The sequence below is a fragment of the Lissotriton vulgaris genome, chromosome 9 (assembly GCF_964263255.1).
Source record: "Lissotriton vulgaris chromosome 9, aLisVul1.2, whole genome shotgun sequence".
Taxonomy (NCBI): domain Eukaryota; kingdom Metazoa; phylum Chordata; class Amphibia; order Caudata; family Salamandridae; genus Lissotriton; species Lissotriton vulgaris.
Window position 1 is genome coordinate 1,218,692,145 of NC_141697.1, and position 27,424 is coordinate 1,218,719,568.

The window sequence follows — 27,424 nt, forward strand, 5'->3', positions numbered from 1 at the left end:
CCTGGTGCCAACGGCACTGGGGGCATCCCCGGCCCCCACCGACCACGCACGCAACCTGGGAATCATCCTCGACTCAACGCTCTCTATGACCAAGCAAGTCAACGCCGTCTCCTCCTCCTGCTTCAACACCCTCCGCATGCTCCGTAAGATCTACAGATGGATCCCGACAGATACAAGAAAGACAGTCACCCAGGCCCTCGTCAGCAGCAGACTCGACTACGGAAACGCCCTCTACGCGGGAGCCCTGACCAAGCTCATCAATCGACTATAACGCATCCAAAACACCTCGGCACAACTGATCCTCGATGTACCATGACACGGCCACATCACCCCCACCTGAGAAACCTACACTGGCTCCCCGTCAACAAGAGGATATCCTTCAAGCTCCTCATCCACGCAGACAAGGCACTCCACAAGAGCGGCCCAGCCTACCTCAACAGACGGCTCTCCTTCTACACCCCCAACTGCCAGCTACGCTCCACCGACCTCTCACTCGCCACCGTCCCGCGCATCCGAAGAACAACCACCGGCGGGAGTTCCTTTCTCCCACCTCGCCGCCAAGACATGGAACACCCTCCCACTGAGCCTACGACATACCCAAGACCTGCTGACCTTCAGGAGGATACTCAAGACCTGGCTGTTCGATGAGTAGCGTCCCACAAGGATCATCCCACAGCGCTCTTCAGTGTCTACATGTCTCCACTCACAGATCTCATCAGATCACACGACATCAACATCATCTCCTATGCCGACGACACTTAGCTCGTCCTCTCGCTCTCAGCCGACCCCACCTCGATGAAGACCAACTCCCACAACTGCATGAAGAACGTCTCAACTTTGATGAAAGAAAACTGCCTGAAGCTCCACAGGGACAAAAGTGAACTTCTGATTTTCGGCAGACACACTGCCCTCTAGACCAACTCCTGGTGGTCGTTGGAACTCGGACCCGCCCACATGCCGAAAGTCCAGGCCCGCAACCTTGGTATCATCCTCAACAGCAAACTCATCATGAATCCTCAGGCCAACGCAGTCTCCTCAGCCTGCTTCCACATGCTCCCAAAAATGTTCAAGTGGTTCCCCTATCAACACCAGGATGACTGTGACCCATGCTTTCATCACCAGCCGACTGGACTACGGCAACGAACTCTATGCAGGCACCACCACCGAACTCATGCAAAGAATTCAGACAATCCAGAACACAGTCACCAGACTGATCCTCAACCTGCCCAAGACAACCCACATCACCCAGCACCCGAAAGACTTCCACTGGCTCCCGGTCCAGAAGAGATGCCACTTCAAGCTCCTGACCTACCCCTAAAAAGCCCTCCATGACTAAGGACCTGCCTACATGACCCACCACCTGTACTTCTATTGACCCCCCAGGAACCTCAGCTCTGCATATCTCACCCTCGCACAGACTCCTTGCATACACCACTGCTGCGCGGAGGAAGATCCTTCTCCTATCACCCCGCCAAAGCCTGGAATAGCATCCCCATCCCCCTCCTCATCGCACCCTCACTGACCCACTTCAGGAAGTGGCTCAAGACCTGGCTCTTTGACTGAGACCTGCAGCATGAGCCTGGATATACTTTCGGTAATAAGCAGCACTTTACAAGTACTACTTGACTGATTGATTGTATCTGGTAGTTACAGTAAACTAAGCACGTGGACAGAGGGGGACCACTAATTTGTTGCACTCAATGCACATTCACAGTGCACACGTAAATGTGAGGAAAACATCTGGAGTTCATTTTTATAAAACAAGCGTTATGTCATTTAAAAAAAGAACTTAACCGCGTGGGTAAGACCTACGTTGTAAAGGGACTAAAAATGGGGTTGTCTGGTATTGATACTGCGTATTAAAGATAACATTGACTCAAGCATTCCAGCACCTCTGTGTTATGTATGAACTAGGATGTTGTTCCGTCCAGGGTCATGCGACACACTGGGGCAGAAGTATCCCAGATAAAAGTCAGGTTGTGGAGATCATTTTACTAAACAGAATTTGCAGGGGGTTAGTTTTCACTAAAATACAATGATCACATAAAGAGTGACCTGTGTGGTCTTTGCAGATATCAAAGAAAAGTAAATTAAAGAGGGGCAACTGGAATTCATACTCACCCTGAACAAGGTCTCCATATTTCATGACCGAGGCACTGCGCATCTGAGATCTTCGAAGCCTGCACAGAGAGTCCAGGAAAGCATCAATCACAAAGAAAAGCTCTCTACTAGCACTGGTACGCACCAAAGCTCAAACAAAAGCAGATTGTTTGAACAAAAATCTAAAAGCCTCACAAACTCACATTCTTGTTTGTCCTTCACCAACAATTAAAATAAGATGAATTTTTGCTTTAGCTGATCACAATTTTACGTTAAAAATTCAAAACTCTGAGCCCAAAAAGCGCACGTGAGAACAGGAGCAGCAGAGGAAGGCTTGGCTCGGGGTTTTGGCAGGTGGTCAGAGAACCTCTCGTTTTTCAATGGACACTTCAAACCCAGTCATGTCTATCGCATTCGGAGGTCAAAGCCACCTTGCCATTGTTGGAATTGAGTTCTTGGCAGTGGCAGCCATGCAACAAGTGGACTGTAAAAGATTGGCTTTTTAAAGGAGACTTTACCATCCATCTACCTCCTGCAGAGCATCGCCTGGGGTGCCGTCATGGGATCAGGTTACTCCAGAGACAGGAACATTGCACAGATGTTCAGTGCTCCAGGGGACAGAGCACTGGGATTGTTGGAGCATGTCACAAATGCCTACAGGACATTTTGGGGCTTTTTCCAGTAAACTTGGGCACTAATTCCGTAGTATCCAAGGGTTGCTGTCTTAGAGACTTATAGGAGCACCAACCCTGTACCCAAAGAAGTGCAAAGAAATCCACATGACTTCCAAAGGAGGGGCTTTAAATCCAATCTGCACGTTGAGTATTTGTGGCAAAGAAGAGCTGTGAGGGGTTGTTGGAACCGCCCATGTAGTGGTGTAAGAAGATCTTAGAGAAGCACTGCAGAAAGCTGGCTCTATACATACTATACCAAAGTGAGATATAGTGTGCACAGAGTCCAGCGAATCCCCAAAGGTAGGCAAAGGGTAAAGAAGATAATACTTTACTCTCTATTTGTGGTAGTGAGGGCGAGCAGTAAGGCTTTCTCAGACGGTAGAGTTACGCATTTATTGTACACACTCGGGCAAGGAATTATGTCACATCCTCAAAAGACTGAACTCAAATCAATTTGTTTGTAAAAAAAAATATTATTTAGTTGTGTTTTATTTATAGAACCAAGCCAGGTCTGGTACAGGTAAGTGTAATAGTACTTTGCAAGAACAATACAGTTAAATATAGTTTGAATACAGTTGAATGCAATTAGATTGATTACAGGTAAGTCACTTGTACATAAACAGTTGGAATTACCTTTCAGTTACTAATGAAATTACTTTTTACGTTACTTTTCAGCTTAAATTTTAAGTTATTTTTTCGACTCCGTGTGATATGCCTAGATATCTCACTGGGACATTTCCTAGATAAAAGGCGAATAAATCAGTTTTTGTAAGTGTACAGTTTATTAAGGTTTCATACAATGTTTCAACTCCACACCTGGATATTTTTGCATAGAAAACCAGTCAATGCATTCCTCTGGGAGGAAATTAAGTTACTGGTTTACTGGTAAGTACTTAGTGTTGGGAGTTGGTTTTCTGGGGTTAGAACAAGGCTTCCCCCAGGGTCAAGGATGCACTCTCAAAGCTCTCGCAGCAGCACTAGATTGACCCGGTGCAAAGTGGTAGGCTCAATGTTACCCAACGGGGAATAGGGGGCCTCTGGTTGTTAACTGCTCATGAGCAGGCCACAAGGTTGAGGGAGCAAAGCTCCTAAGGTTAAGCACAGTGCAGGGAGGGGTTCAAGTTAGCACCCAAGGTGCATACACAGCGGTACTAGGGCTGCAGGGTGTAGGGTGCTGTTTTGGCGTTGGGTGCCCTGTGACTTTCAATGGGGATTCTCCGGTTTGAACAAACACTGCAGGCTCGGGCACAAAGATCTTCTGGAGATGATCACCGGTTGGAGAGGTAAGTTGGGATGTCGAGTGTTGCCGGGACACCGTCGGTTGGGCCACCCAAGGCAGTGGGGCGTCGGGTGCAGTTGTGTCTTTTGGCGTCAGGTTTTCCTTACCGGGTCCGGTTGGGGGGATCCTCCGGAAAGGGGTTGCAGGCGTCGTAGGGTGTTTTGAGGCAGGTCATGGATCACTAGATCCCAGGAGAGGAGACCTCCTCATGGTGTTGGGTCACTCAAACTCGGGGCGTGGGCGTCGGGTGCAGAGTGGTGCAGGCTCGCGGATTTAGTTTGACATCCAACTTCCCAGTTTTCAGTAAAGCCATTAGGACGTTGTGAAGTTCGTAATGATAAACTCCCAAACCATATACTCTTTATGGCTTTACTGCACTTACAATGCCCAAGAATAGACTTAGGCACTGTAGGGGTATAGGGCTCATGCCACTGTACCCTCACCAATGGTATAGTGTACCCTGCTAGAGGGGTGGCTTACCTATATAGGCAGTGGCTGTAGGAATAGCACACAGGGTTGTGTGCCATGTCCACTATTCACTATTCTCTGCACCAAAACACACAGCTTGCAATGGCAGTGTGTGTGTGTTGGGATACAGGGCCTTGAAGGGTGGCACAATATCTGCTGCAGCCCTCAGAGGCCTTCCCTGGTCGCAGGGCACTTGGTATCTATGGTACCTTTTACAAGAACTTACATGAGGCCAGGAAGGTGCCAATTTGGGAGTACAAAGTCCATTTTAGGGGAAGAACATAGGCCCTTGGTACCTGATTGGCAGGAACCCAGGGCACACTCAGTCAAAGAGCATCAACATCAGCCAAAATGTGGGGGAGCAACCACGCAAAAAGGGGCCCTTTCCTACAAGCACCCAGGAAAAGGGTGCAATCAAACTAACATTAAGTAGATGGGGTTTGAGCTGGACTTGTCTAGGGGAATGAGGGAGGACAGGGGTGTTGGGTTAGGGATACTGGGCACGGACCATTGCAGACGAAGAGCAGACTACCAACCCAAAGAGCGCATCTCATCAGAGATTTGTCCTTAGGGACATCAGCTACGGTGTTAAAGTTGTCCTTGATCATATCTACCCAAAAATATGCTCATCGAAAACAAGGGGGAAACAGAGGATGAAAGATTTCAAGAAAACTATTTCACATAGAACCATGGCAGCAGGAAACAAGTGCCTTTCTTCGCCAAAACACAAGGCCCACGCAAACTGTCTGCATTTCAAGTAAGTACTTACTGAACGAAATGACCAGCACTGGTAGCAGAAGGGGAGCCTAAAACCTTCACCGGCCCACATACAAGATGTTTCTGTGGAGGAGCATAAAAGAGAAGTATTTTTATTTCAAAGTCTTTTTAACTGAGATTTATAAACAATACAAAACATAATCTTAGTAAGCATAAGGGAAAAACAATCACAAAAGGCAAAGGTGACCCACATTACAGGCAACAGCTCTTGAGAGACTTGAAGGCAGATAAAAGAAGAATGGAAAGCTAAGAGTAATGCAGGCCGGGCACAAGTCGGGGGAACACTTAGGTACACGGAGTCTACCCACTATGTTCACAGCGTGGACGCCGTCCCCCCTGCCAAGAAGTTGGCCCACACAGAAACATGCTGAACTTGTCCCAGTGTAAGACACTGGGACACGTTTAGCAGCGCCTGCACGTTATCTGCTTTACATTCCCAGCAGCCACGTGCAGGCAGCTTCTTTTTTTTTTTTTTACTCCAGCTGGGTCGAAGTTAAGGGGCCAACAGAGCTCTTTATGTTTGAATATCCTGACTGGAGGCGGCCTGGAACCTCACAGTTAAATGTAAATGTCACGGAGGGGAAACAAAGGCACACAGCTTGTTATTTGTTCACAAGTACTTAAGAGAGCCAGCTTTTACCTTTGTTCACTCTCTGCATATAAGAGATGTATGCACTGTAAGAATGTTAGATGTGTTGGTCTGTCCCGCTATTTACACAAATAACTATTTTATTTATTTTATAGCGTTACGCAACCCAATGCAGGGTGTCAGAGCTCTTTACGTAACATACACATTATACATTGACAATAAATCATGTACATGTGTATATCAATGTACAAGATGAGTCACATAAGACAGGGTTACAAAGTGTAGGAGTCATGTGTCCTTCATAGCTCACTGTGCTATACTACAAGGATTACAATTTATGATCTGCAGATAACAAAAGGATCTCTGCGTTTAAAAGCAGTAGCAGTAGCCCACGTTACTATCTACATAAAATAAAAATCTGTCATCTGCATGTTACGTGATGTTCTTTGCAGGAGACGCATTAACCTGCTATGCTACTTTGATTCAAATCCGTGATTTCACAAAACACAGATCTCTCCAACAAACGTGTTCACCTCCAGAGTTATCTCACCATTATTATTTACTTGGCAGCTTTACAGCAAATGCCTTAAGCCAAGGAAATTGCAACCTATTAAGCATAACAGATCTACTGCCTTGCTTATCCTTGTTGCAAATTTCTTTGTGGCATGGCTTAAAAAACATAAATGTATTAGTTGAGGCCTCAGGATATACCTGATATTCATATGTGTGAGCTTTTAATATCTGATGTCACTTCCTGTGATGTCACTTTCACTGAGGACCCTTCCTGTGATTTCACATACAATGTCATGCATCGTGACATCATGCGCTATAATGGCTAACATCATGATTTCACGTGCATACTGTCTTAACTGTTTAGTCCCCCAACTTCTATTTTTAGGTCTCGGCTAGCTTAGGCTGCGCATGCGCAGTCTTGCTGGCGAGATCTTATGTCTCCAGAGTACTGAGGCTTGAACCCGCCCCTCTTCTCCATTGGCTGGCTGCCTAAACGGCAGCCAGCTATTGGAGAAGAGGGTTCTGTGACGTCATTTTTGGAGGCTAAGCCCCGTCGATTTCGTATTGAGGGGCGTGTTTTTTTCCTTTCTTTCTCTTCTCGAAAAAAACGCCCCTCAATCCGAAAAGGACGGGGCTTAGCTTCCAAAAATGACGTTGCCTCCTCTTCCCGACCCCTCTTCTCGCCTTCCTCCTCTCCTTTCTCCTGGGCTCTCCCCCTCCCGTCTTGGCCGATGCGCTCCCTGGCTGTCACTGCTGCTGGGCTCTGTCTTCACGCCCGGGCACTCGAGGGAGTCGTCACATGATCGCAGTGGAATGTCATTCTGGCTCCATCTTGGGTTTGAGGGGAGCGACAATCACATTCACACGGTCTTGTGTCTACTTTGCTCACTTACGACGTTGTCAAAGTGGTAAACATGTTCTATTGTGTGATGCTGGATATGGTGGTTTTGCAATCGGGTGAGGTTCTGAAATATGGGAGTTTAAATGTTTAGATGATCATCACCTTTCTTGCGATGTTGAAGTATATTTGTTTTTGGGCTATCCGATGGGTTATGGTATCTTGTAGAGAGTGTTTTGGTATCTTCATTGGTGCGCTTGTCATTCACGACAGATGACACCATTTGGGAATGGCCGCCGGCTCGCCTGGTGTCCTGAGGAGGACCGTCCCGTTTCTATGATGGCGCCTGCGCCTATATCCCGGGAGACGCGCCAGATGCCACGCCTCTGCCTGCCCTGGCCCTGCCTCTCGGATCGGCTGCTGGGTGTTGCTCTGACGGGAGGTGTTGGGGTGCGGTAGGGGTGGGTGGAACTGCACCGGGGGCTGTAGGGCGAGACATGGAGTGCTCAGTCCGCTCCTGTAGCCCCAGGCGCTCTGACGGGGATGTCCTGTGCCCCCGCTGGGGATGCTTCGTTGCTGTGACATGCCCCAGCCCTGGGCCCGTGGCTAGGGTGCTTCACCCGGACGACCTTGGGGTGGGAGGGGGGCTTCGAGGTCTGGGGTCCTGTCTGCTTCGGATCTGGGCCCTCGCTGGGGGCTGCTGATCTTGGCCTTGGTTGGGGGTGCTCTTGCCCTGCTGGGAGATGTCCAGGCCATGCCACCCTGCCAGGGGTGGTCCAGCCTGGCTCCTGAAGGGGCATTGCCTGCTCTGGCTCAGAGTTTCCAGCTCTGTCATGGGAGGGTTGTCCTACCCCAGCTTCTTGTAGGTGAGTTGCTGTGGCCTGCCTCCTTGCTTGAGGGGGTTATTTTTACCATTCCTTCTTGCAGACGATGGCTCCTTTTTAGGGGACGAGGGGTGTCGGCGGTGGCAGCTGTTCTGCCTCTGCTTCTTGCACATGGAGTGTCTTTCTCCAGCTCCTCCGATTGCCATTCTCTCAGCCTGGCTTTTGGAAGTTTTGTCCTTCCCTTGTTCCCTGCTGGAGGTGCGATCCAGTCCAGAAGGATGTCCTGTATTTATTGGTGCTGGCGTTTTGATGATTTGCCACGTGCCGTGAGGTGTGGATGCTCCGGCTCGGAGTCGCTGCTTGAGGGTGCCTATGAGTTGGGCCACTGATTGGTGATGCACTGGCCCGGGGTCGCTCCTTGAGGTTCCTTTGGGCCATTGCTTTGAGATGGTCAGCTGTGCGACCCTCTGTGGGCCAGCGACACACCTTCCACTCGAGGATCGCCGGCTCTGGCTGTCTACTGGGAATGTGCAGGTTCTGGGTTCTGTCTAGGTGGGTGATTGGGCTTTGAAGGGAAGAGGCTTCAGGAATGGTGGGGTGTACGCTGCTGACGGTGTGTGTGTTCGCCGGATTGGTCTCCCCTCTTGGAGGTGCACTATCACATTTTGGTTGTTGTCTCTGGACGTGCTTGGAGGAGGGGGGAGTCTGGCCTGGGCTTCCTCTGGCAGCAGCTTTGGGCGCTTCTTGCAGATAGTTGTCTGTGTTGGAGGTTCAGTCCCGGTGTGTCCTCTACAAGTTGTCCTGGTTCCGTGTGGCTCTGTGTGTGTGTGTGTGTGTGTGTGGCTCTCTGTATGTGTGTGTGTGCCTCTGTGTGTGGCTCTGTGTGTGTGTGTGTGTGTGGCTGTGTGTGTGTGTGTGGCTCTGTGTGCGTGGCTCTGTGTGTGTGGGGGGGCCTGTGTGTGTGTGTGTGGCTCTGTGTGTCTGTGTGTGTGGGTCTGTGTGTGTGGGGGGGGTCTGTGTGTGTGTGGGGGGGTCTCTGTGTGTGTGGGTCTGCGTGTGTGGGGGCCATTGTGTGTGTGTGTGTGTGTGTGTGTGGCTCTGTGTGTGTGTGTGTGGCTGTGTGTGTGTGGCTCTCTGTGTGAGTGTGTGGGGGGGTCTGTGTGTGTGTGTGTGTGTGTGTGTGGCTCTGTGTGTCTGTGTGTGTGGGGGGGTCTGTGTGTGTGTGTGGGGTCTCTGTGTGTGTGTGGGTCTGTGTGTGTGTGGGGGTATCTCTGTGTGTGTGGCTCTGTGTGTGGCTGTGTGTGTGTGTGTGTGTGTGGCTCTCTGTGTGAGTGTGTGGGGGGTCTGTGTGTGTGTGGCTCTGTGTGTCTGTGTGTGTGGGGGGGTCTGTGTGTGTGGGGGGGTCTCTGTGTGTGTGTGTGTGTGGAGGGGTCTGTGTGTGTGGGGGGGGGTCTCTGTGTGTGTGGGGGGGTCTCTGTGTGTGTGGGTCTCTGTGTGTGGGTCTGTGTGTGTGGGTCTCTGTGTGTGTGTGTGGGTCTCTGTGTGTGTGTGTGGGGTCTCTGGGTGTGTGGATCTCTGTGTGTATGTGGGTCTCTGTGTGTATATGGGTCTCTGTGGGGGGGTCGCTGTGTGTGGGGGTCGCTGTGTGTGGGGGTCGCTGTGTGTTTGGGGGGTCTGTGTGTGTGTGGCTCTGTATGTGTGTGTGAGTGTGTGTGTGTGGCTCTGTGTGTCTGTGAGTGTGGGTCTGTGTGTGTGGGGGGGGGTATGTGTGTGGGGGGTCTGTGTGTGTGGGGGGGGTCTGTGTGTTTGTGGGGGGTCTGTGTGGGGGGGTCTCTGTGTGTGTGGGGGGGTCTCTGTGTGTGTGTGTGGGTCTCTGTGTGTGTGTTTGGGTCTGTGTGTGTGTGTGTGGGTCTGTGTGTGTGTGTGTGTGTGTGTGTGGGTATGTGCGTGTGTGTGGGTCTGTGTGTGTGTGTGGGTCTGTGTGTGTGTGTGGGTCTTTGTGTGTGTGTCTTCAACAAAACCTAGCAGCGCCAGCATGTTGTGGAGAGGGGTCCTCACAATCTCAGTGAGAATCAGGTCAGAGCAAAAACACTGTATTGGGGGACAGAGCCATGCCAGGATCATAAAAATAAACAGGGTCAGCAGGGCATCCTGAGGTGCAAGTAGTGTCAATATGTTGTAGCCTCTTGTGGGTACAGTAAACTTTGCTCAGGAAATTAAAGTGTATGAGACGCTGTCTGCGGTTTATTGACCCAGTTTGTCTACAGCAATATCAGAGGTACATTTGAGTGGATACTTTGCAGACTCATGAAGGAATCCCTCCCAACACCCTGAAGACACATTTCGTGCACTATAGTATATCTATAGTATATAAATACATCCAGAACGTTAACTTCACCCAGAGTTTGACATTCATCTAGTGAGATGAATGTGGCTGCATCAAATATCTGTCCAGTTCAGCGAGCACCTGTCACATCATGAAAGCTGCACCAGCCTTCCCATGCCAGGTGCCAGTGCTGGTTGTTTAGAAACGGCATCTCGGGAAATAAAAACTATGCAGCCTGGGCCCTCTGCCATGGTCGAAGCACCTGGTGTATGTACATGAAACCGATTCTTTCAAAGAGTGGGGCCTGGGAAGCGCAGTGGGAAGCGCTGTACTATTTGTGAAACACAAGCACTTTGTTGGCAACTAAGGCATGTCCTCTTTTAACTAGGATTGTTTTTATGCTAAGCTATACAGCACTTTTTTACCTAGTGAATTGTTTTATTGATTGGTTATGCACAAGCACTTTGATTGTGACTTAATTAAGTCATCCTCCAGTTGAATCTATTACTTGCTTGAAAGCAGTTTGCATTGTCCTGGTCGTTTCTGCCCATCAGGATATATCATCACTTTAGCCACTATCAGGGACTTCTTTTTTTGCTAGGACATGTTGTTATAACACCTGCACTGCGACCAGTCCAGGACTGCCTGCAGATCTTCTTACATATGCAATAGAAAAGGAACAGCCAACACTCGTTTCTTTGTGGTCTTTGTTGGCCGCAGTTTTATTCATCTATATGCATACTAATTTTCACCATCTCCTGGAAATAGTTTTCTGGACAGAGTCATAAAACGTTATTGTGAATTGGCACAACATCTGGTGTCACAGATCAGTTTGTTGGTCATCAGAAATCCCGTGTCATAAATCATTTGCATCGTAAATCATTTGTGTCATGTCCTGCCCTACATTGGTGTCATAAACCATTTGTCACAAATTGTTCGCTTGTCATAAATCCCTCATTGTTCATAACTCATTTGCATATCCTAGAGCCATTAATCAGATTGTTCTGTTGGTTTCCACGCCCCTTTGCGTGTGGGGGGGTAGCCTCTCCCCGGAGATAGGCCCCAACTCGCTCCCTTGCTAGTCTCTTTTTGTGCCCTGCCATCTGGCAGGGTCTGGGCTGCGAGCGACGTCTCCGTTTGCTACCCCCTTTTGTCAGGCCTACTCACTCTGCCGTAAGGCATCCCAAAATGAGTGGCTTCCATAACCAACCAACGTATTCTTCCTATCCGCCAGCACTGCGACACTGCTGTTGCATAGGTGTGGGCCTCGAGAAAACCTCAGGCGCCGCTCCCCAGCTCTGCGATTAAGTAGTGAGCTGTAGTGAGGGGAGCGGCACCTTATATCCCCTCAAAAATCCTCCCGCCAAAACTGGGGTTGCCGTGATTGGGGGAGAGTTTCGAAATATCACCTGTCCCCCCCATTGGTTAGGTGACTAGGTGCCTCTCTGGTGCGAGTTCTGCGAGCGGAAAGCGTCCCTTCTGCTTCAGGGCGCTTCCAGGTGGCTACCACCAGATCCTTGTAGGGGGGAGCTGGCGTCTGTAATGGTGCCAGCCCTCAAAGCCCCCTTGGGGTGCGGCCTCTGAAACTCTAGACGGTCAGTCTGACCTCAACATCGTTGTTTACATTCCGTTGTGATTTGCTTGTTTTAACTAGTGTGTTTTTCCATTACGTGATTTGAAATGCTTTTTATTACGTACACGTTTTTATTTGTAATTGTAAAGGTTTTACTTAACCGTACAATGAAGATCATTTCCCACATACTGAGTGTATCCATTTGGTCTTGTTCACTGGGCAGGTGAGGACCCTACATTGGGAACAAACCCAGTAAATGACGTCATGGGCAGGAAGTACCATTCTGGATGAGTTTTTTATTTATTTTATTTATGCGATTTTATATAGCGCGAACTTTACCCGTAGGTGTCAGAGCGCTTTACATAAGAACCAGTTGCAAAACATAAGGATTTAGGATTACATGCGTTACATAAAAGATGCAAACAGAAACACTTGCAAATGTACAAGATGTAAAGTCACACAAGGAAGAGATACAAACAGAAAGAAAAATTGCAAATGTACAAGATGTAAAGTCACACAAGGAGGAGATACAAATGGATATACTCTAAGAGTCACATAGGAATGGTAGAGAATACAAAGGTCTACTGCGTATACTAGTGATTAGAGTTATCTCTATATACATATATATAAACACATAGTAGATTTTCTCAGGCAGCGTTCCATTAAGTGGGGTCAGAGGGGGGACGCAGTCACAGCCCCAAGGGAGGGTGGGAGGGATACAAGGATATGAAGAAAAGACAAAACAGAAAAGGGAAGAAACATTTGAGGATCGTCAAGGGGGAAACGAGGGAGAAGGGTACAAGACGAGGGAATGGACAAGATGGCTGGTCAAGGTCCAGAGAAAAACGGCCGAGAGCAGCAGTAAAATGACGGCCAGGACAAAAGAAAAAGTAAAGAAGTCCATTAGAGTCACATAGGAATGGTAGAGAGTACAAAGGTCTACTGCATGTACTAGTGATTAGAGTTATCTCTATATACAGAAAAGCAGAGTTCCATTAGGTGGGGTCGGAGGGGGGATGCAGTCACAGCACCAAGGGAGGGACAGAGAATGGCAGGAAAGTGAGACAAACCAGAGAGCGGAGCAGATAGTAACGAGTAAGACAGCGAGGAGTGTGTCAGAGGCAGCAGGAGAGAAAATAGAAAGGTCGTTAGGACAGAGGGGGAGGTCAGAGATCGCTAAAGTGGCGGAGGAGAAAGGTAGAAGAAGAAGCGACTCATAAAAAGAAAATGGCGGGTAACTCAGAGGTCCAGGTCCGAAAGTCCAGGAAGAGGGCTGCCATAGCCAGCAAGTCCGGGGGGAGAAAGGCAGTCCGCAGCAAAGTAACAGCCTCATCGTCCATGAGGAGCTGGGGCAGAGGAGTTCGATCCGGATACCAGGAGTAAGGGAAGAAAGACCACAGGCGCCAAAACAGCTGTTCGCAGAACGGGAGGCAGTCCCAGGAGGAGGGGAGAACAAGCCACAAAGCCGACCCACATCATCTGGGGCCAACTGGAGAGCCTCAGCACCGCCGACGCTGGATGGGCACAGGAGGAGGCACAGGAGGAGGGATCAGGAGGAGAGCTCTTCAGGCTATGCTTAGGCAGCAGCCGATCGCGAGCTTGAAAGTCTGTCCGGGGAGTCATTGTCCCTAAGCTGCCGCCATTTTGGGGTCAGGCAAGCCCCGGGGCAGAGCAGACTGGATCGCTTCTCTGAGGAGAGCAGCGAGGGCGCCCCGTTAGTTGCGGTGGGGCCCGGCTCACCTCTAGTGCTGGTGTAACATGGGAGGCCAAGGTCTTCAGGTGGCAACCTCCGCTGGCACGACAGGATCCGGTGAAGAAAGCTGCCCGGCAGCCGCCATTTTGCCTCACAAACACGAGATTCCCCCGAGGTCGCGCCAGGGACGATCCTGCATCTCCAGAAGCATCTAAGCGCTCTCCAGCTGAGCGCCGCACCTTCCGCTTCTGAGGCGTGCTGGAAACAGCCCCCGGGCCACTGGGGAACCACCAAATCAAGCTACCAAGCAGCGCTGGGGCCGGGAGCCGAGACGGATTACGACCGCCCGGCTCCGGTCGCAAAGGAGTCATCAGCCTATTGTCGTGACCATGGAAGGGTTAACAGCTGAGTTTAGTCCTTCCTCGAGTTCAACTACTGCCCTGCTTTCTGCACAGCCTATCTGCAACAGGCTCTCAACTCACTGAGCCAGTGAAGGTGTTTTCAGAAGCCCTATTAGCTGACCAGCCTGCTTCTTTTTTACTCGCAATGATCATGCATGTGCCAAAGACCCAGGAGAAAAGGTAACAATGAAAATACAGGACTGTATCTGAGCTTCCACCTACACCACTCTAGAAATGTGTCCAAGTCAGGGACACCCGCAGCTACACATCGCAAGTCACTCTACTGTTCATACTGACCGACAGGAAAGGGGGCGGGGAGGGGGTCTTAAAGGTGAAAACAAAACTCTTTCAAGTGAATTTTGGGCTTTAAATATATTGAGGCTTTTATTTTTTTTTTAAACGGAAATACCTACATTGAAAATTATAACCAGATTTAGCATTCATTACTCACTTTACATTTCTCAAATGTAAGTCGGTAAGAACTGTAATGTCTGAAGTGCTGATGTGATTTACCCATACTGAATAAAAACCAATAAAAATGCTTGGAAAAAATTCTCCAAGCAAGAATAAGAAATAATTTTGTACTCTTAAAAATAATTTTCCTTACAAAAGTAAGGAGCCAAATACTTAGTTGCAACACTGTCTACTATGAGCCTAAAGTGCAAATGCAACATTAGGGCCGAGTTTCCGAAAGCACAGGATAAATAAAGCCTCCTGAAAGGTATTTGAAATAAATAGACAATGGTATTAAAATACATTAAGCATCAGTATAATCCGACACTTGTTTACCTGTGAGACCACGTGTGATCTGGTGCCCAACAGCTGCCAGAGCAGGTCCATCTTCTGCTGCTGAAATTCATCCTCACAGTTCACGACATGGATGACTGTGCAGCCGCCAGGCGCGTCCTAGGAGCAGGGCGCAAAGGGTTAATGTAGAGAGGCAGCGACTGTGCCTGCCCCTATACCTCTTAGTTTCTTAATTACTTTTTTTTAACACAGTTAAAACACTAGTGCTAGCAGTGCACTGCCCTCTACCTCTGTCCCACCTACACACAAGTATTTTTGATGTAATTTGCCAGGTTGTGGCATAACCCAAAATGGTGTGTTCTACCGCCCCTTGGTTTGCTGACATTCAAAGTCATTTCTACAGGATTGCATCTCTTCCTCACACGTTGCTTTGCCGCTCATGTATGGTACATGAAATATTTCACAGGGGTGTGTTCAAATATGCATTTCTATAACACTTATTGAAGCATGGTATATTAAATGCTCGACTTAGGGCAGTAATATTGCATATAATTGACATTCCACCTCTAACCCTCCAGCTTTTCTGCATCATTTACACAATGATGTTATATAAAACCACACTGTGCACTCATCCCCATACATACATGGACTAGTTGTACAAACATAGTACATGAACCTGTATAATGCTGCATCACATGTATATTCTGTATCACTTAAACACATTTCAGGTCACACATAACGTAGGCGTGGCGTGTGCCAGTACAGCGCCCCATCCTATCACACTCAAGATTACATTTTTCTGTACCACCAACCGAGACTTGATAGATGAAAAGTACCACTAGTCCTGTGCCATGATAGGTCACTTCTCACTCTTATTTTTATACGTCACAAAGTGCATGAAATGTTCCACTGGTGACTGTACTATTGCATTTGTCACATCTACTGGACTAAACTTGTGCTAAGTCACCTCTCGTACTTTAAACACTTCTGTACCATGCACATATAATATATGGAATGTGTCACTGGTGACTGTACCGTTGCATTTGTTAAATCTACAGGGATAAACTCGTGAGATGCTACCTCTCGTACTTTTCTGAACCATGCAAGTATAGTACATGAAATGGAGCACCTAGTCTTGAGCCAGGACACGCCTCTTAGTCAAACTTCTCTATCCGTTTTCTCAAGTATGGTGTAGGACACAAGGACCCATGATGTTTGTCGAAGCCCCTCTTCCCCGAAATCCCCTCATTTCTTTATTAATTACAGCAGATTATGACACACCAAAAGTGCTCAGATAGTCGATACATTTCGGCTGCGTACATTTCTGTATCATGTCTGCCTTAGGTGCTCTGTTGCAAACAACAAAAGGAAAGAGCTAAAACTGAAAGTATTTGAACCAGGATGCTGATCTAAGACTAGTTTCCGTTTTATCATCTGCAACCTACAAAAACTTTAATTTTCTTCCCTTTCATATCTTGTACTTCTGCTCACTGACCAACGCGGTAAGTAAGAGATCTCCTGGTGCAGAGCTCAGAATGGATAACATTTTCAGCAAAGATGCTTTAATGTGAACAATGGAGTGCGGTCTATCTAAGGCTGAATGGACAAACATCTTGATTCTGAGCTCTAAGGCTAGCTGGCCTTTTAAATGATGAATGGTCTCAGATAGAAGACAGTTCCAGTGCCATCAAACCAGGTGTCTTCATCCCAGAATGCCTCCAAAGACTATCTCCTTCCCCCTGCCAGGTACAGGCTCATATGGCAGCTCGGGTACAACTAGTGATCAACTCTTACATTCTCTTCCAGTTTCTGGACTGGCCTCAGTAAGCACTGGCAAGCCCCCAGGGAATGCAGCATGTGGTTTGAATAATCTCTGAAGAGCCTCCCAGTTTGAACACATCCCTTCAGTATTGGAGCCCTCCACTGACTGTCTGCCCGCAGAAGAGGGCACTTAAAGCTGTTTGGGTTCCATAAGATCCCTCAAAAGCCTATTTTCCATCAATAACAGGTTTACCGCCTGTAAACCAGCAAAACCATTCCTCTCAGCAGTTCTTTTTCACCTGCCGGTTCCATTGTTCTATGATCCCGTAAAGGAAGGCGCGTGCTTCTATACCTGAAATTGTACCTGCTGGGAACGGCTGCTCGTGGGCATGTGAACTCAAACTGATTACCTTAAATTCCGATGGAGAAGCAAAATCAGATTTCTTGTAGACAGTGGGCCACTGCTCATCCTCTTTCCAGACATCAAGATCTAAGACTGGTGGATAAACTATTGAGGTGAAGCCTCCTTATGTGAGTATTCTCAGGAGGAGTGAGATCGAGTTGGAGACAGTGCAGAGTTTGTAACTGACTGGCTACTTTAGACCTAGCTTGGCCTCAAAGGAATAGTGACTGAAGGGAAGTTGTAAAAGTCCTGGAAAGAGGGGAGTCTATTAGAATGAAAGCACAGTGGCGGCAGGAGGACGAGAACCACCTCACATCATGGAAAAATGGCCAGAGCTAGCCTAGGTGACTCATGGAGAACAGTCCAGCGCGCAGCAGGGACAGCCCAACGAATGATAGATGAGGGAAGGGATTCGAGGAGGTGGAGGAGGGAGTGCATTAGTCTGGGGGTACCAAATGGATGTTGGTGTTGGGTTCACTGGTTACGGTGAAGCCCTATTGGGTTAGGGCTCCCCTGGTTGCATTTGCATTTAGCTTTGTTCAGTTGTCTTCATACTCGTTGGTCTTTCCTGTACCTTTTCTTTGTTTCTCACAATCCTCTTTAACTTCCTGCTGTACCTTATCCTTTCCTTTGTATAATTGTGTTGAGGTCTTAGAAGCAGGGTGTGTTTGATGAGTGTGTATGCAGATTCTGAGCATTGGATGCTGATGACAGATTAAGGGTGTCATTTCTGTGAGACAGAGGAGGTAGTTTACTCCAGGTGGTAGGAGGCTGTGCTGGTGGATTGTGGCCACAAGCACTTTTCTTCTAAACAGTGCTTGCCTTGCATTACTACTGTTTGGAGAGCCCCCCCCCGCCCCCGTTTTCTCTGCGTACTCCATATTAATATGTATAAAGGTGTATGCCTCCTTGAACAGGGGTATGACATTTCATTCAAAAAAGTAATGCTTATCTTCACCACCCAGTTCCATTGGGGGACGCCTTCTGCAGTGAAATGTAAGATAGATTCTACAAAGTAGCGCTCAGAGTCTAGCGCCTTGCAAATCAATGCGCATGTACACTTACTTGGCACTGTAGTACAGCTTGATGTAGCTCTGCTAGATGTCTGAGGTTCCCTTCTAGAACTTTAAAAAATGAAAAATACATAAAATTAGAAAACACTTTAAGCTTTCGGAGAAAGTCAGCAGGGTGTGCTGGGACATGCCGCATTCTGAAGGTAAAAGAGAATAACTCGGGTAAAGTAGGGGAAGTTTCCCCAAGTCGAACACTACATGTACTTTATTGAGCTGGGGAAGATGAAAGGTTGTGACGGCTCTGCTGAGAAAGGTAGTTTGTCAGACTCTGAGCTGTCACGCCAATTAAAAACACAATAAACTAGGCTAATTAAAGAGGGCTTCCTCATCTCTGCCCTCCCTTCGATAGGCCAGCTCCACTCATGGTGAATTTCTGGGGGCAAGGCCTGACCCTTAGCAAATGAGTTTGAGACCAAATGACTGATGGCAGATTCTATGGTGCATCACTGTCTTCAAGCGAGCGCAACATTCTCAAAATTACAAACAAAAAAAACATTACATTTTTTCATACACACCGAAGCTTTAAGGGGGGGGCACCTTTAATTATTCAAAAGTACAACGCAGACAGGCACGCACGTCAAAAGGTGCTAGAGCCAAGAACCCGGTTCTGTCCTTTCTTCGATTTTTAGTACTGGTGTTGTGTAGGTTGTGTCATATTGGCTCAGTGAGCCGAATGCTCGCCCCTGACAAAGTGCAGTGTTCTGGAGGGCATGCGTTTGAATCCCGCCAAGGCAGACTCAGCCTCCCATTCTTCGGAGTCCCATACATTCGGCTTTAGTAGCATCCCTATATAAAAGCAAGCAAACCGCCAAGGCAGACTCAGCCTCCCATTCTTCGGAGTCCCATACATTCGGCTTTAGTAGCATCCCTATATAAAAGCAAGCAAACCGCCAAGGCAGACTCAGCCTCCCATTCTTCGGAGTCCCATACATTCGGCTATAGTAACATCCCTATATAAAAGTTATCATTACACACGCCTTGATTTCTGTGAATTGTGCACATGGTGTGGTACAGTGCATGTGCTAGCTAAAGATGTCGAGATGCCAGAAATGTGCATGTGTGCATTGCTTGCCTTACTAGTATGCTCAGGTCGCACATACATATGGCCTATATATATATGTACCAAGACATAAGGCAGACTAAGCGACAGGGGCTTCGGATTCCATTTACCGGTAAACAAATCCAAGTTTGGGTCATACCCCTCCAGCTGGCGCTGCTCCAGGAACTCTTTCAGGCGCACTCGGCAGACCGCATCCTTCGGTGGTCCATCCTTCGTGCGCACTGGACAGACAGCAGCATCCTCTGGCGGTCCATCTTGCTGGGGCTGTGTCGTGATCTCCACTCTAAAGGCTTCGGCAAAGGCAGAGTTTTCAAGCACCTTCTTGAATGCCCGAGCACCAGAGTCTATGGATGAGGCGTCCACTTCTGATGACCAAGAGACCTTCAGCTGTCGCAGAAAGAGACCGGCCGCCCCCTCGCGCAATCCTGGGACCAGATGAACATTCACCCTGAAAAGTAACAGCAACATTTACTGCACCATCGGAGTTTATGGCATCGGCACTTAATTGTCAACACTGGCACTTATGGGAGTCTGCCACATGGTGGCGCTGTCTGGCTTGTGTAGCGATTGGCACACCACCAGTTGTTTATTCATTCAAAATACATTCTAAAGAGGGCTCCTAGTTTTCCGTTTTTACTGACTTATACAGACAAATACATACAGGAAACTATTTATTTTGTTATGTTATAAAGTGACTGGCTGCCCCAGCAAAGGGGCGTCCCAGCGCTGATTTCAAACAAACAGAAGCGCAAACAGAGTGGACGAGAGGCAAGCAGATTACTTGGGAAAGAGATGTTTTAATGGTCTTTCGGAATGATGCTTCTGATGCTCACCGGGAGGGAATTCCAGAGTTTAGGGTGAAGAAGACGGAAATAGCCCCACCTGCTCTCTTTATCCGAGTACAGCCGACAGATGCTGACCAGTAGAGCGCAGCTGGCGGGTGGGTGTGTAGGACTTGAGAAGATCGGCTGAAATATCGGGGGATTGGGCGTTCAGAATTCTATGGGAGATACAAAGGGCTTTGAAGTGGATGCATTTCTCCAGCAGAAGCCAGTGTAGTTTGCTAAGGAAGTTAGAAATAGAGCAGGTTCTCAGCAGGCTGAGGAGCATCCGGATGGCAGCGTTTTGAGCCCTTTGTAAGCGATGTAGCTCTGCTCTGATGTCCCCTAGGTAAAGAGAGCTTGCGTAGGCAAGCCTGGATAATACAGAGGCCCGGATGCTAGCATCAAAAAAACCCAACAGGGGTTTAAGACCGCGCAGGAGCCTAAAGCAGACTCCAGCTACTACCTTAGTTTGAGCCTGGAACGTCAAAGCAGAGTCGAACCATACGCCCAGATTTTTAACCATCTGTTTGGGGGCAGGCGGGAGACCCCGGGTGGGTCGCCACCAGTGCTCATTCCATAGATTTTTTTTTCTTCGACCAACAAGATGGATTAGTTACTTACCTGTAATCCTAGTTCTCTTCCAGGGGTATCCTCATCAAAGTCATAAGCATTAGAATATTCCCGCCCATGTGCGGGACCCCGGAAACAATATATTATATGTGCCCCACATATATATACTCATATATATATATTCACGAGGCTTGTCACTCCAAAGACAGAAAACAACTGCCGGTTCCACAGTGACAAAGAGTCGACCCAAAAAAAGTGCTGGTGCAAGGTGGTTTATTAAAATAAAGCCAGCGCTGCCGCCATGACTTATATATATATATATATATATATATATATATAAGCAATTGCAGCCAAATAAACAGTAGAGCTGAATTATGCTGTAAAGAATTTCCACCATACATGAACATCTGCATTAGAACCATGAGAAACAACACCAAAGATTGTTTAGAAACGGTTTTAATGCCTAGAAAGCAGTAGAAATTCTTATAACTCACTCAAAGCATAGAAAGCTCCCAGGCTGCATTGCAAACACACAGTCTAAAAAGACTGAAAAGCTAACCTGTAGCTGCATGCAACAAAAAACTGACACCGTGCCTTTAAGGCACTCATGACCCCCAGCATCCCATCATGCCCCAGGGGTGACAGTTAGGTCAGTTCTTCTTTTCGGAGACTGAAAAAACCATGTAACAAATAGGTTAACAATATCTCCTCATTAACGAATGTCCTTTGCCCGGGGAGGCGGGAGGGTTGCTTATGACTTTGATGAGGATACCCCTGGAAGAGAACTAGGATTACAGGTAAGTAACTAATCCTTCTCTTCCAGGGGATCCTCATCAATAGCCATAAGCATTAGAATAGAATAGCGAGCCTCACCTCATCCCTGCGGGCAAAGGAATAACAAGACAGTAATCTCATCAACAAGCCTGAGCAGGCCATAGGCTACCCAAACAGATTCCTCAAGGAGGCTTGCCCTACTTGAGTATCGCCCTGGAATCTGATTCTAGACAGTAATGCCTCGTAAAGGTACAAACTGATTTCCAGGTTGCAGCCTTGCATATCGCTGAGAAAGGAATGTCATGTAAGAAAGATACTGTGGCTGCTTTCCCTCTAGTAGAATGCGCTTTGGGTGACACCAATAAAGGTTTGCCTGCAAGCTGATAGGCCAATTTAATGCAGGAGACAATCCATCTGGAGATGGATCTCTTGGCCGCTAGAAAGCCCGTTCTCATTGAACCATAGTTCACAAACAGCTGATCTGTCTTCCTGATACCCTTGGTCTTTTCCAAATAGAACTTGAGCACTCTCTTAAGATCCAAGGAGTGCAGCGACCTCTCGGCTGGGGTCGTAGGATTTGGAAAAAACGAAGGGAGGGAAATGGACTGATTTATATGAAAATCAGAAACCACCTTAGGCAAGAAGGATGGATGAGCTCTCAGGACTACTCTGTTGTGGTGGAAAACAGTGTAGGGTTCCTTTGTACAGAACGCTTGTATTTCACTTACTCTGCGCGCTGACGTAATCGCCACTAAAAAGGCTGCTTTCCAAGAGAGATGTTGCAAAGAGGCCTTGTGGATGGGTTCAAAAGGAGGTGACATTAACCTGGATAGAACCAGGTTCAATTCCCAAGGAGGAGAAGGATTTCGCACAGGGGGATAGACTTTTTTCAACCCCTGGAGGAAGTCCTTGACCACCGGAACCTGAAAGAAAGAAATCTGGTTAGGCGATTTCCTGTACGCTACTATGGCTGACAGATGCACTCTAATGGAAGCCTAGTTCAACCCAGAAGTTGCCAAGGAAAGGAGGTATGGCAGGATTACCTCCTCCTGCCCTTTAGTAGGATTTAGGTGACGATCCCTACACCATATGTAAAACCTTTTCCACTTGAACGCATAAGACGCTCTCGTGGAAGGTATCTTAGCCTCTTTTAAAATGTTCATACATTCGGGAGGCAGGTTCAGGTGCCCATATTGCAGGACCTCGGGAGCCATGCTGTCAGGTTCAGTGATGGGAGGTTGGGATGCAGTATCCTCCCGTTCATCTTGCTCAACAGGTTCGGCCTGCAAGGAAGTCGTTTGTGTGGACACACAGACAGATGCAGAAGGTCCGGGTACCACCACTGCCGTGGCCAATCCGGAGCTATCAAGATCATCTCCATGTCCGACCTGAGGAGCTTGGACACCACCTTCGGAATCAGCGCCAGGGGAGGAAATGCGTAAGCAAATGTTCCTGACCAATCCATCAGGAGAGCATTCCCCTGTGTCCCTGGCAGGTGGAATCTGGAAGAGAAGGCGGGGCATTTGGCGTTTTCGTCATCTGCAAACAAGTCTATGGTTGGACGACCCCAACAACGAAAAAGTTCTTCTACCACTTCGTCGTTTAGCACCCAGTCTGGTTGATCTTCGAAGTGCCTGCTGAGCGAGTCTGCCTTGGTGTTTAATTCGCCTGGAAGGTGCACTGCCACTACTGATAGGCCCCGAGCCAGAAGCCAGTGCCAGATCGCCTGAGCCTCCAGGGAGAGAGGGCGAGATCGTGTGCCTCCTTGTTTGTTCAGATAGAACATGGTGTTGGTATTGTCTGTCTGAACTAGGACTGAGTCAGTGTTTATAGCTGGAAGAAAAGCCTTGAGAGCCAGATGAACTGCCCGAAGCTCCAGCATGTTGATGTGGTAGGTTTGGTGCTGAGTTGACCACCGACCTTGAATTTGAAGGCACCCCATGTGTGCCCCCCAGCCCTCTAGAGAAGCGTCTGTGACTACGGACAGTGTTAGAAGAGGTTGGTGAAACAGCACTCCCAGCAACACATTCTGCGGGCGAGTCCACCACAGGATGGAAGCCCTCGCTGCCTGGGACAGACTGATTCGATCCTCCCAATTCCCTGTCGCTTGGTCCCTTTGGTCCTCTAGAGCCTGCTGCAGAGGCCGCATTCTCAGTCTGGCGTTTGGTATCAGAAAAATGCAGGACGCCATGGAGCCCAGCAGGGAGGCTACCTTTCTGACTGTTGGATTTCGAGACTGGAGGAAAGTCCTGCACTTCTGTTTCATAGATGATAGTCTCTCCTCCGAAGGAAACGCTTTTCCCAAACTTGTGTCCAGAACTGCGCCCAGGTAGTGGATGTTCTGGGTTGGTTGTTGGACAGAATTCTCCATGTTCACATGGAGGCCTAGCTTGTGCAACTGCTGTAGGCACAGTTGAAAGTCGCTGAGTACCTGTCGAGGAGATGGGCCTTTGAGGAGCCAGTCGTCCAGGTATGGATAGACGAAGAGCCCCTTCTTGTGTAGATAAGCCGCAACCACTGCCATGCATTTGGTGAAGACTCGTGGTGCTGACTTGAGCCCGAAGGGCAGCACTTTGTACTGGTAGTGCTTGCTTCCTACCACAATTCTCAAGTACTTCCGATGGCGAAGGGCGATTGGAATATGAAAGTACGCATCTTGCAAATCCACAGAACGCATCCAATCCCCGAATTGAAGATGTGGACCTATTTGGTGAAGAGCCAACATGCGGAACTTTTCTTTGACCACCACCTTGTTTAGAAGGCGAAGGTCCAAGATGGGTCTGAACTTGTCCTCCTGGTCTTTTTTGGGGACAAGAAAGTATCTAAGCTTTTGCTGGTAGACTACAAGATAAGGGTTATCAAAGAAAAACAGGCTTACTTTTCTAAGCTCACAACGTCCCTTACCTCCTCTAGGGATTTATTTAAAATCGTTGACTCTCTCTGCTCCTTACAAACCCCTGATCCCATCACAGGCTCCCAAGTATTGTGCGACAGGATCGCGCAGTTCTTCCATACTAAAATTGTAGACATCTACTCTACTCTTGCAACACAGAGAGCCAAAATGAGCCCTCTTCCTTTCCCGACTCAACCTTCCTTAGAATGTTGGGGAAAAGTTCCTTCGAAGATCCTGTCAGGCTTCCCACCCCTTACCCTTGAGCAACTAGATTCTCTCCTAAATCGGACCAAGTCAGGCTCGCCACTGGATCCCTGCCCTTTTAAGATTTTGAAAGAATGTAGGGAAACCTTGTTGCACCCTATTCTGGAGATAATAAATTGTGCCATGATTCAGGGCACTTTCCCAGCTGTTTGGAAAAAGGCCATAGTGAAGCCACTGCTTAAAAAGCCAACTCTGGATCCTGAAATCCTCAAAAACTTTCGACCAATATCGCTGCTGCCTGCCCCAGCTAAAATGCTTGAACTCCATCTTAATCAGCATCTGACCTCCTTCCTTGAGGTCTCTGGGTTTTTGGACCAATCTCAGCACGGATTTCGAAAGTTCCAAAGCACAGAGTCTGCTCTCACGGTAGTGGTCAACAACATTCGATCTAAGGTTGACCAAGGCCAGACTATTTTGCTGGTCCTACTCGACCTGACTGCAGCTTTTGACACCCTATCTCCTTTGACCTTAACAGCTCGGTTAAGGGAGATAGGGGTGGAGGGCCCAGCACTGAGCCTCTTGTCCTCCTTTCTCAGTCAAAGAGAGCAGCGGGTCAAGCTAGGAGAGTTCCTCTCCCCTGCTAAACCTGTGCAGTGTGGGGTTCCACAGGAGTCGGCCTTGAGCCTGACCCTTTTTAACATCTATGTGGCCCCACTTGCCAGGTTAGTAAGATCGCACGGGATGGAGGTGGTGTCATACACCGATGACACGCAGATCATGGTGTCCCTCTCCCACTCGGTGAGTACCTCCGTGCTCAGCTTCAGGAACTGCATGCAGGCAGTCTCCGAACGGATGATTTTAAACTCTGTAGCTGAACGGAGAGAAAACCGAGGTCTTGATCTTTGGCAAAGATCAAGACATATGGTCCAGTGACTGGTGGCCCCTTCCTTGGGAGTATGTCCTGTGCCTGTAAAATCAGCCCGCAATTTGGGCGTGATTATTGATATGTCACTGGCCATGACGCAGCAAGTGAACTGAACTGTGTCCACCTGCTGGGGAGTCATTAAGATTCTGAGGAAAATAGCCCATTATCTCTCCCCCCAAGCCCGTAAACAGACCGTGGTTGCCCTGGTGACATCACGGCTGGATTACTGCAACGCACTGTATGCGGAAATAAACAAGAGCCTCATTTTACGCCTTCAGAACGCGGCTGCTAAATTTGTCCTGGGCGTTCCCTACACCTCCTCTGCCACCTTCGCCAGGAAGAGTCTGCATTGGCTCCCGATCCACCTTAGGATCACGCTCAAAATTCTATGCCTGGTTTTCCGTGCTTTATCAGGTGGAGGCTCAGAAGCCATTGGCTCCCTTCTTGTCTCTTACACCCCTAGCAGAAGCCTTCGCTCTGCCTCCAAGAATCTCCTATCTGTTCCTCGTATAAACAGAGTCAGATGGGGTGGAAGGGCCTTCTTTTTTATGGCCCCAAACTATGGAATGACCTCCCTCCCGAGTTGAAAGCACAACCCTTTATGGCCCTCTTTAAAAAAGCATTAAAAACGCGGCTCTTCATAGAGGCCTATCAGTAGCATGCTCTCTGACTCTGGACTATGTTTGGTTAGGCGCCTTGACGCCCTTTGGGCAAAGTTGCGCGTTAAAAGTTGTGTTTCATTCATTCATTCATATCTGGAGTAGACTCCTTTTCCCCTTTGAGAGGGAGGCACCTCTTCGATGGTTCTTTTTTGAAGAAGAGTCTTGACCTCTCTCCGGAGAAGGTTTAGGTGCACTCAAATTTTTTGACGCCGCGACCCGTCAACTTGTGGTTCAGGGGACGGTGCTGTCTCGGCTTGATTATGCCAGCTCCCTTTTTATAGGGTTAAATCAGGCCGAGCTCACCCGCCTCCAGCGAGTACAAAATACAGCCGCCAGAGCAGTTGTAGGCCTTCCTAGGTTTTGTCCTGTGTCTCAAACCTTGCGTGCTCTCCATTGGCTACCCATCAGGCAGAGGATTCACTTTAAAGTACTGTGCATGTCCTTTAAGATCTTAAAAGGTCCCTCCGCCCAGATTCTTCATAACCTTCTGTGTCCCTACATTCCGGGTCGTTCCCTACGTCCTTCGGACCGTGAATTAGCAGCAGTTCCACGTTTCAAACGCAGCCGAGCTGGGGGGCGCTCCTTTCGGGTGCGTGCTGCTGCTCTGTGGAATGCCCTTCCATTTGAAATCCGGACCCTTGTCGACCTGCTCTCATTCCGTAGGGCTGTCAAGACTCTACTGTTCCCATAGTCCTCTCCCTTCTTAACGTCCATCTTTTCAGTTATGTTGAGTGGCTTCCTTGTCAGGCGCCGGGACGCTCCTTCACTGGAGCAGCTGTGCGCATAATAAATGCCAGTAACATAACATAACATAACATAGTTGGTAAGGGCGAGACTTTTTTGGAGGTATGGACTTTGGGATCGCACGGAAACGTAGTGCATATCCATTGCGCAGTATATTCAGCACCCAACGATCTTTTGTGATGCTGATCCACTCTGCCAGATGTTGCGAAGCACTTCCTCCCACTGGAGTGGGTAACGGCGCCAGAGGAAGCCACTGCTCAAGCTTTCCCTCCTCTCGTCGTGGAAGAGTACTGCTGATGACCTCCTCTACTCCTGTTGGATTTGCCTCCTCGAAATTGGGTTTTTCCCTGATTTTTGTTTCGGGACCACTGAGGGGATCGAATCCTCTGTTGAGCCCCTCTGCCCTTGTTGGATTTGAAGCGTCGTTTGAATGCCTTCTTCTTCTCCAAACCAACCGCTTTTACCGTGTCCAGTTCGGTCTTCATCTGGGTCATGTCCCCCGAAGAGAGAGGACCCAGAGAAAGGAAGATTCAAGATGCTTTGTTGAGCTTCAGGTTTAAGGCCTGTTAAGCGTAACCAAGAAGACCTTCTGGCGCATACCCCATGAGAATAAGAGTGCGCCGCCAACACTGCACCGTCCGCCGCGGTGTTTATCATTTGATTTGCCCCCAGACAGCCTTCCGTTAGTGTTTCTTCAAAGTCCTTTTGGTCCTCCTTCGGGAGCTTAGC

At 48.4% G+C, this 27,424-nt stretch overlaps 1 protein-coding gene across 1 annotated transcript in view; it reads right to left on the minus strand.

Moving 5' to 3' along the window:
- DALRD3 (DALR anticodon binding domain containing 3) overlaps positions 1–27,424 on the minus strand; it is a 128,708-nt gene that overhangs the window by 54,856 nt on the left and 46,428 nt on the right. The window contains exons 3-7 of the mRNA XM_086939322.1: positions 19,210–19,547; positions 18,032–18,090; positions 14,845–14,961; positions 5,291–5,361; positions 2,122–2,180 (exon numbers count right to left, since the gene is read on the minus strand). Of these exons, the coding sequence (XP_086795448.1) occupies positions 2,122–2,180; positions 5,291–5,361; positions 14,845–14,961; positions 18,032–18,090; positions 19,210–19,547 (644 nt within the window). The remainder of the gene's footprint in view (positions 1–2,121; positions 2,181–5,290; positions 5,362–14,844; positions 14,962–18,031; positions 18,091–19,209; positions 19,548–27,424) is intronic.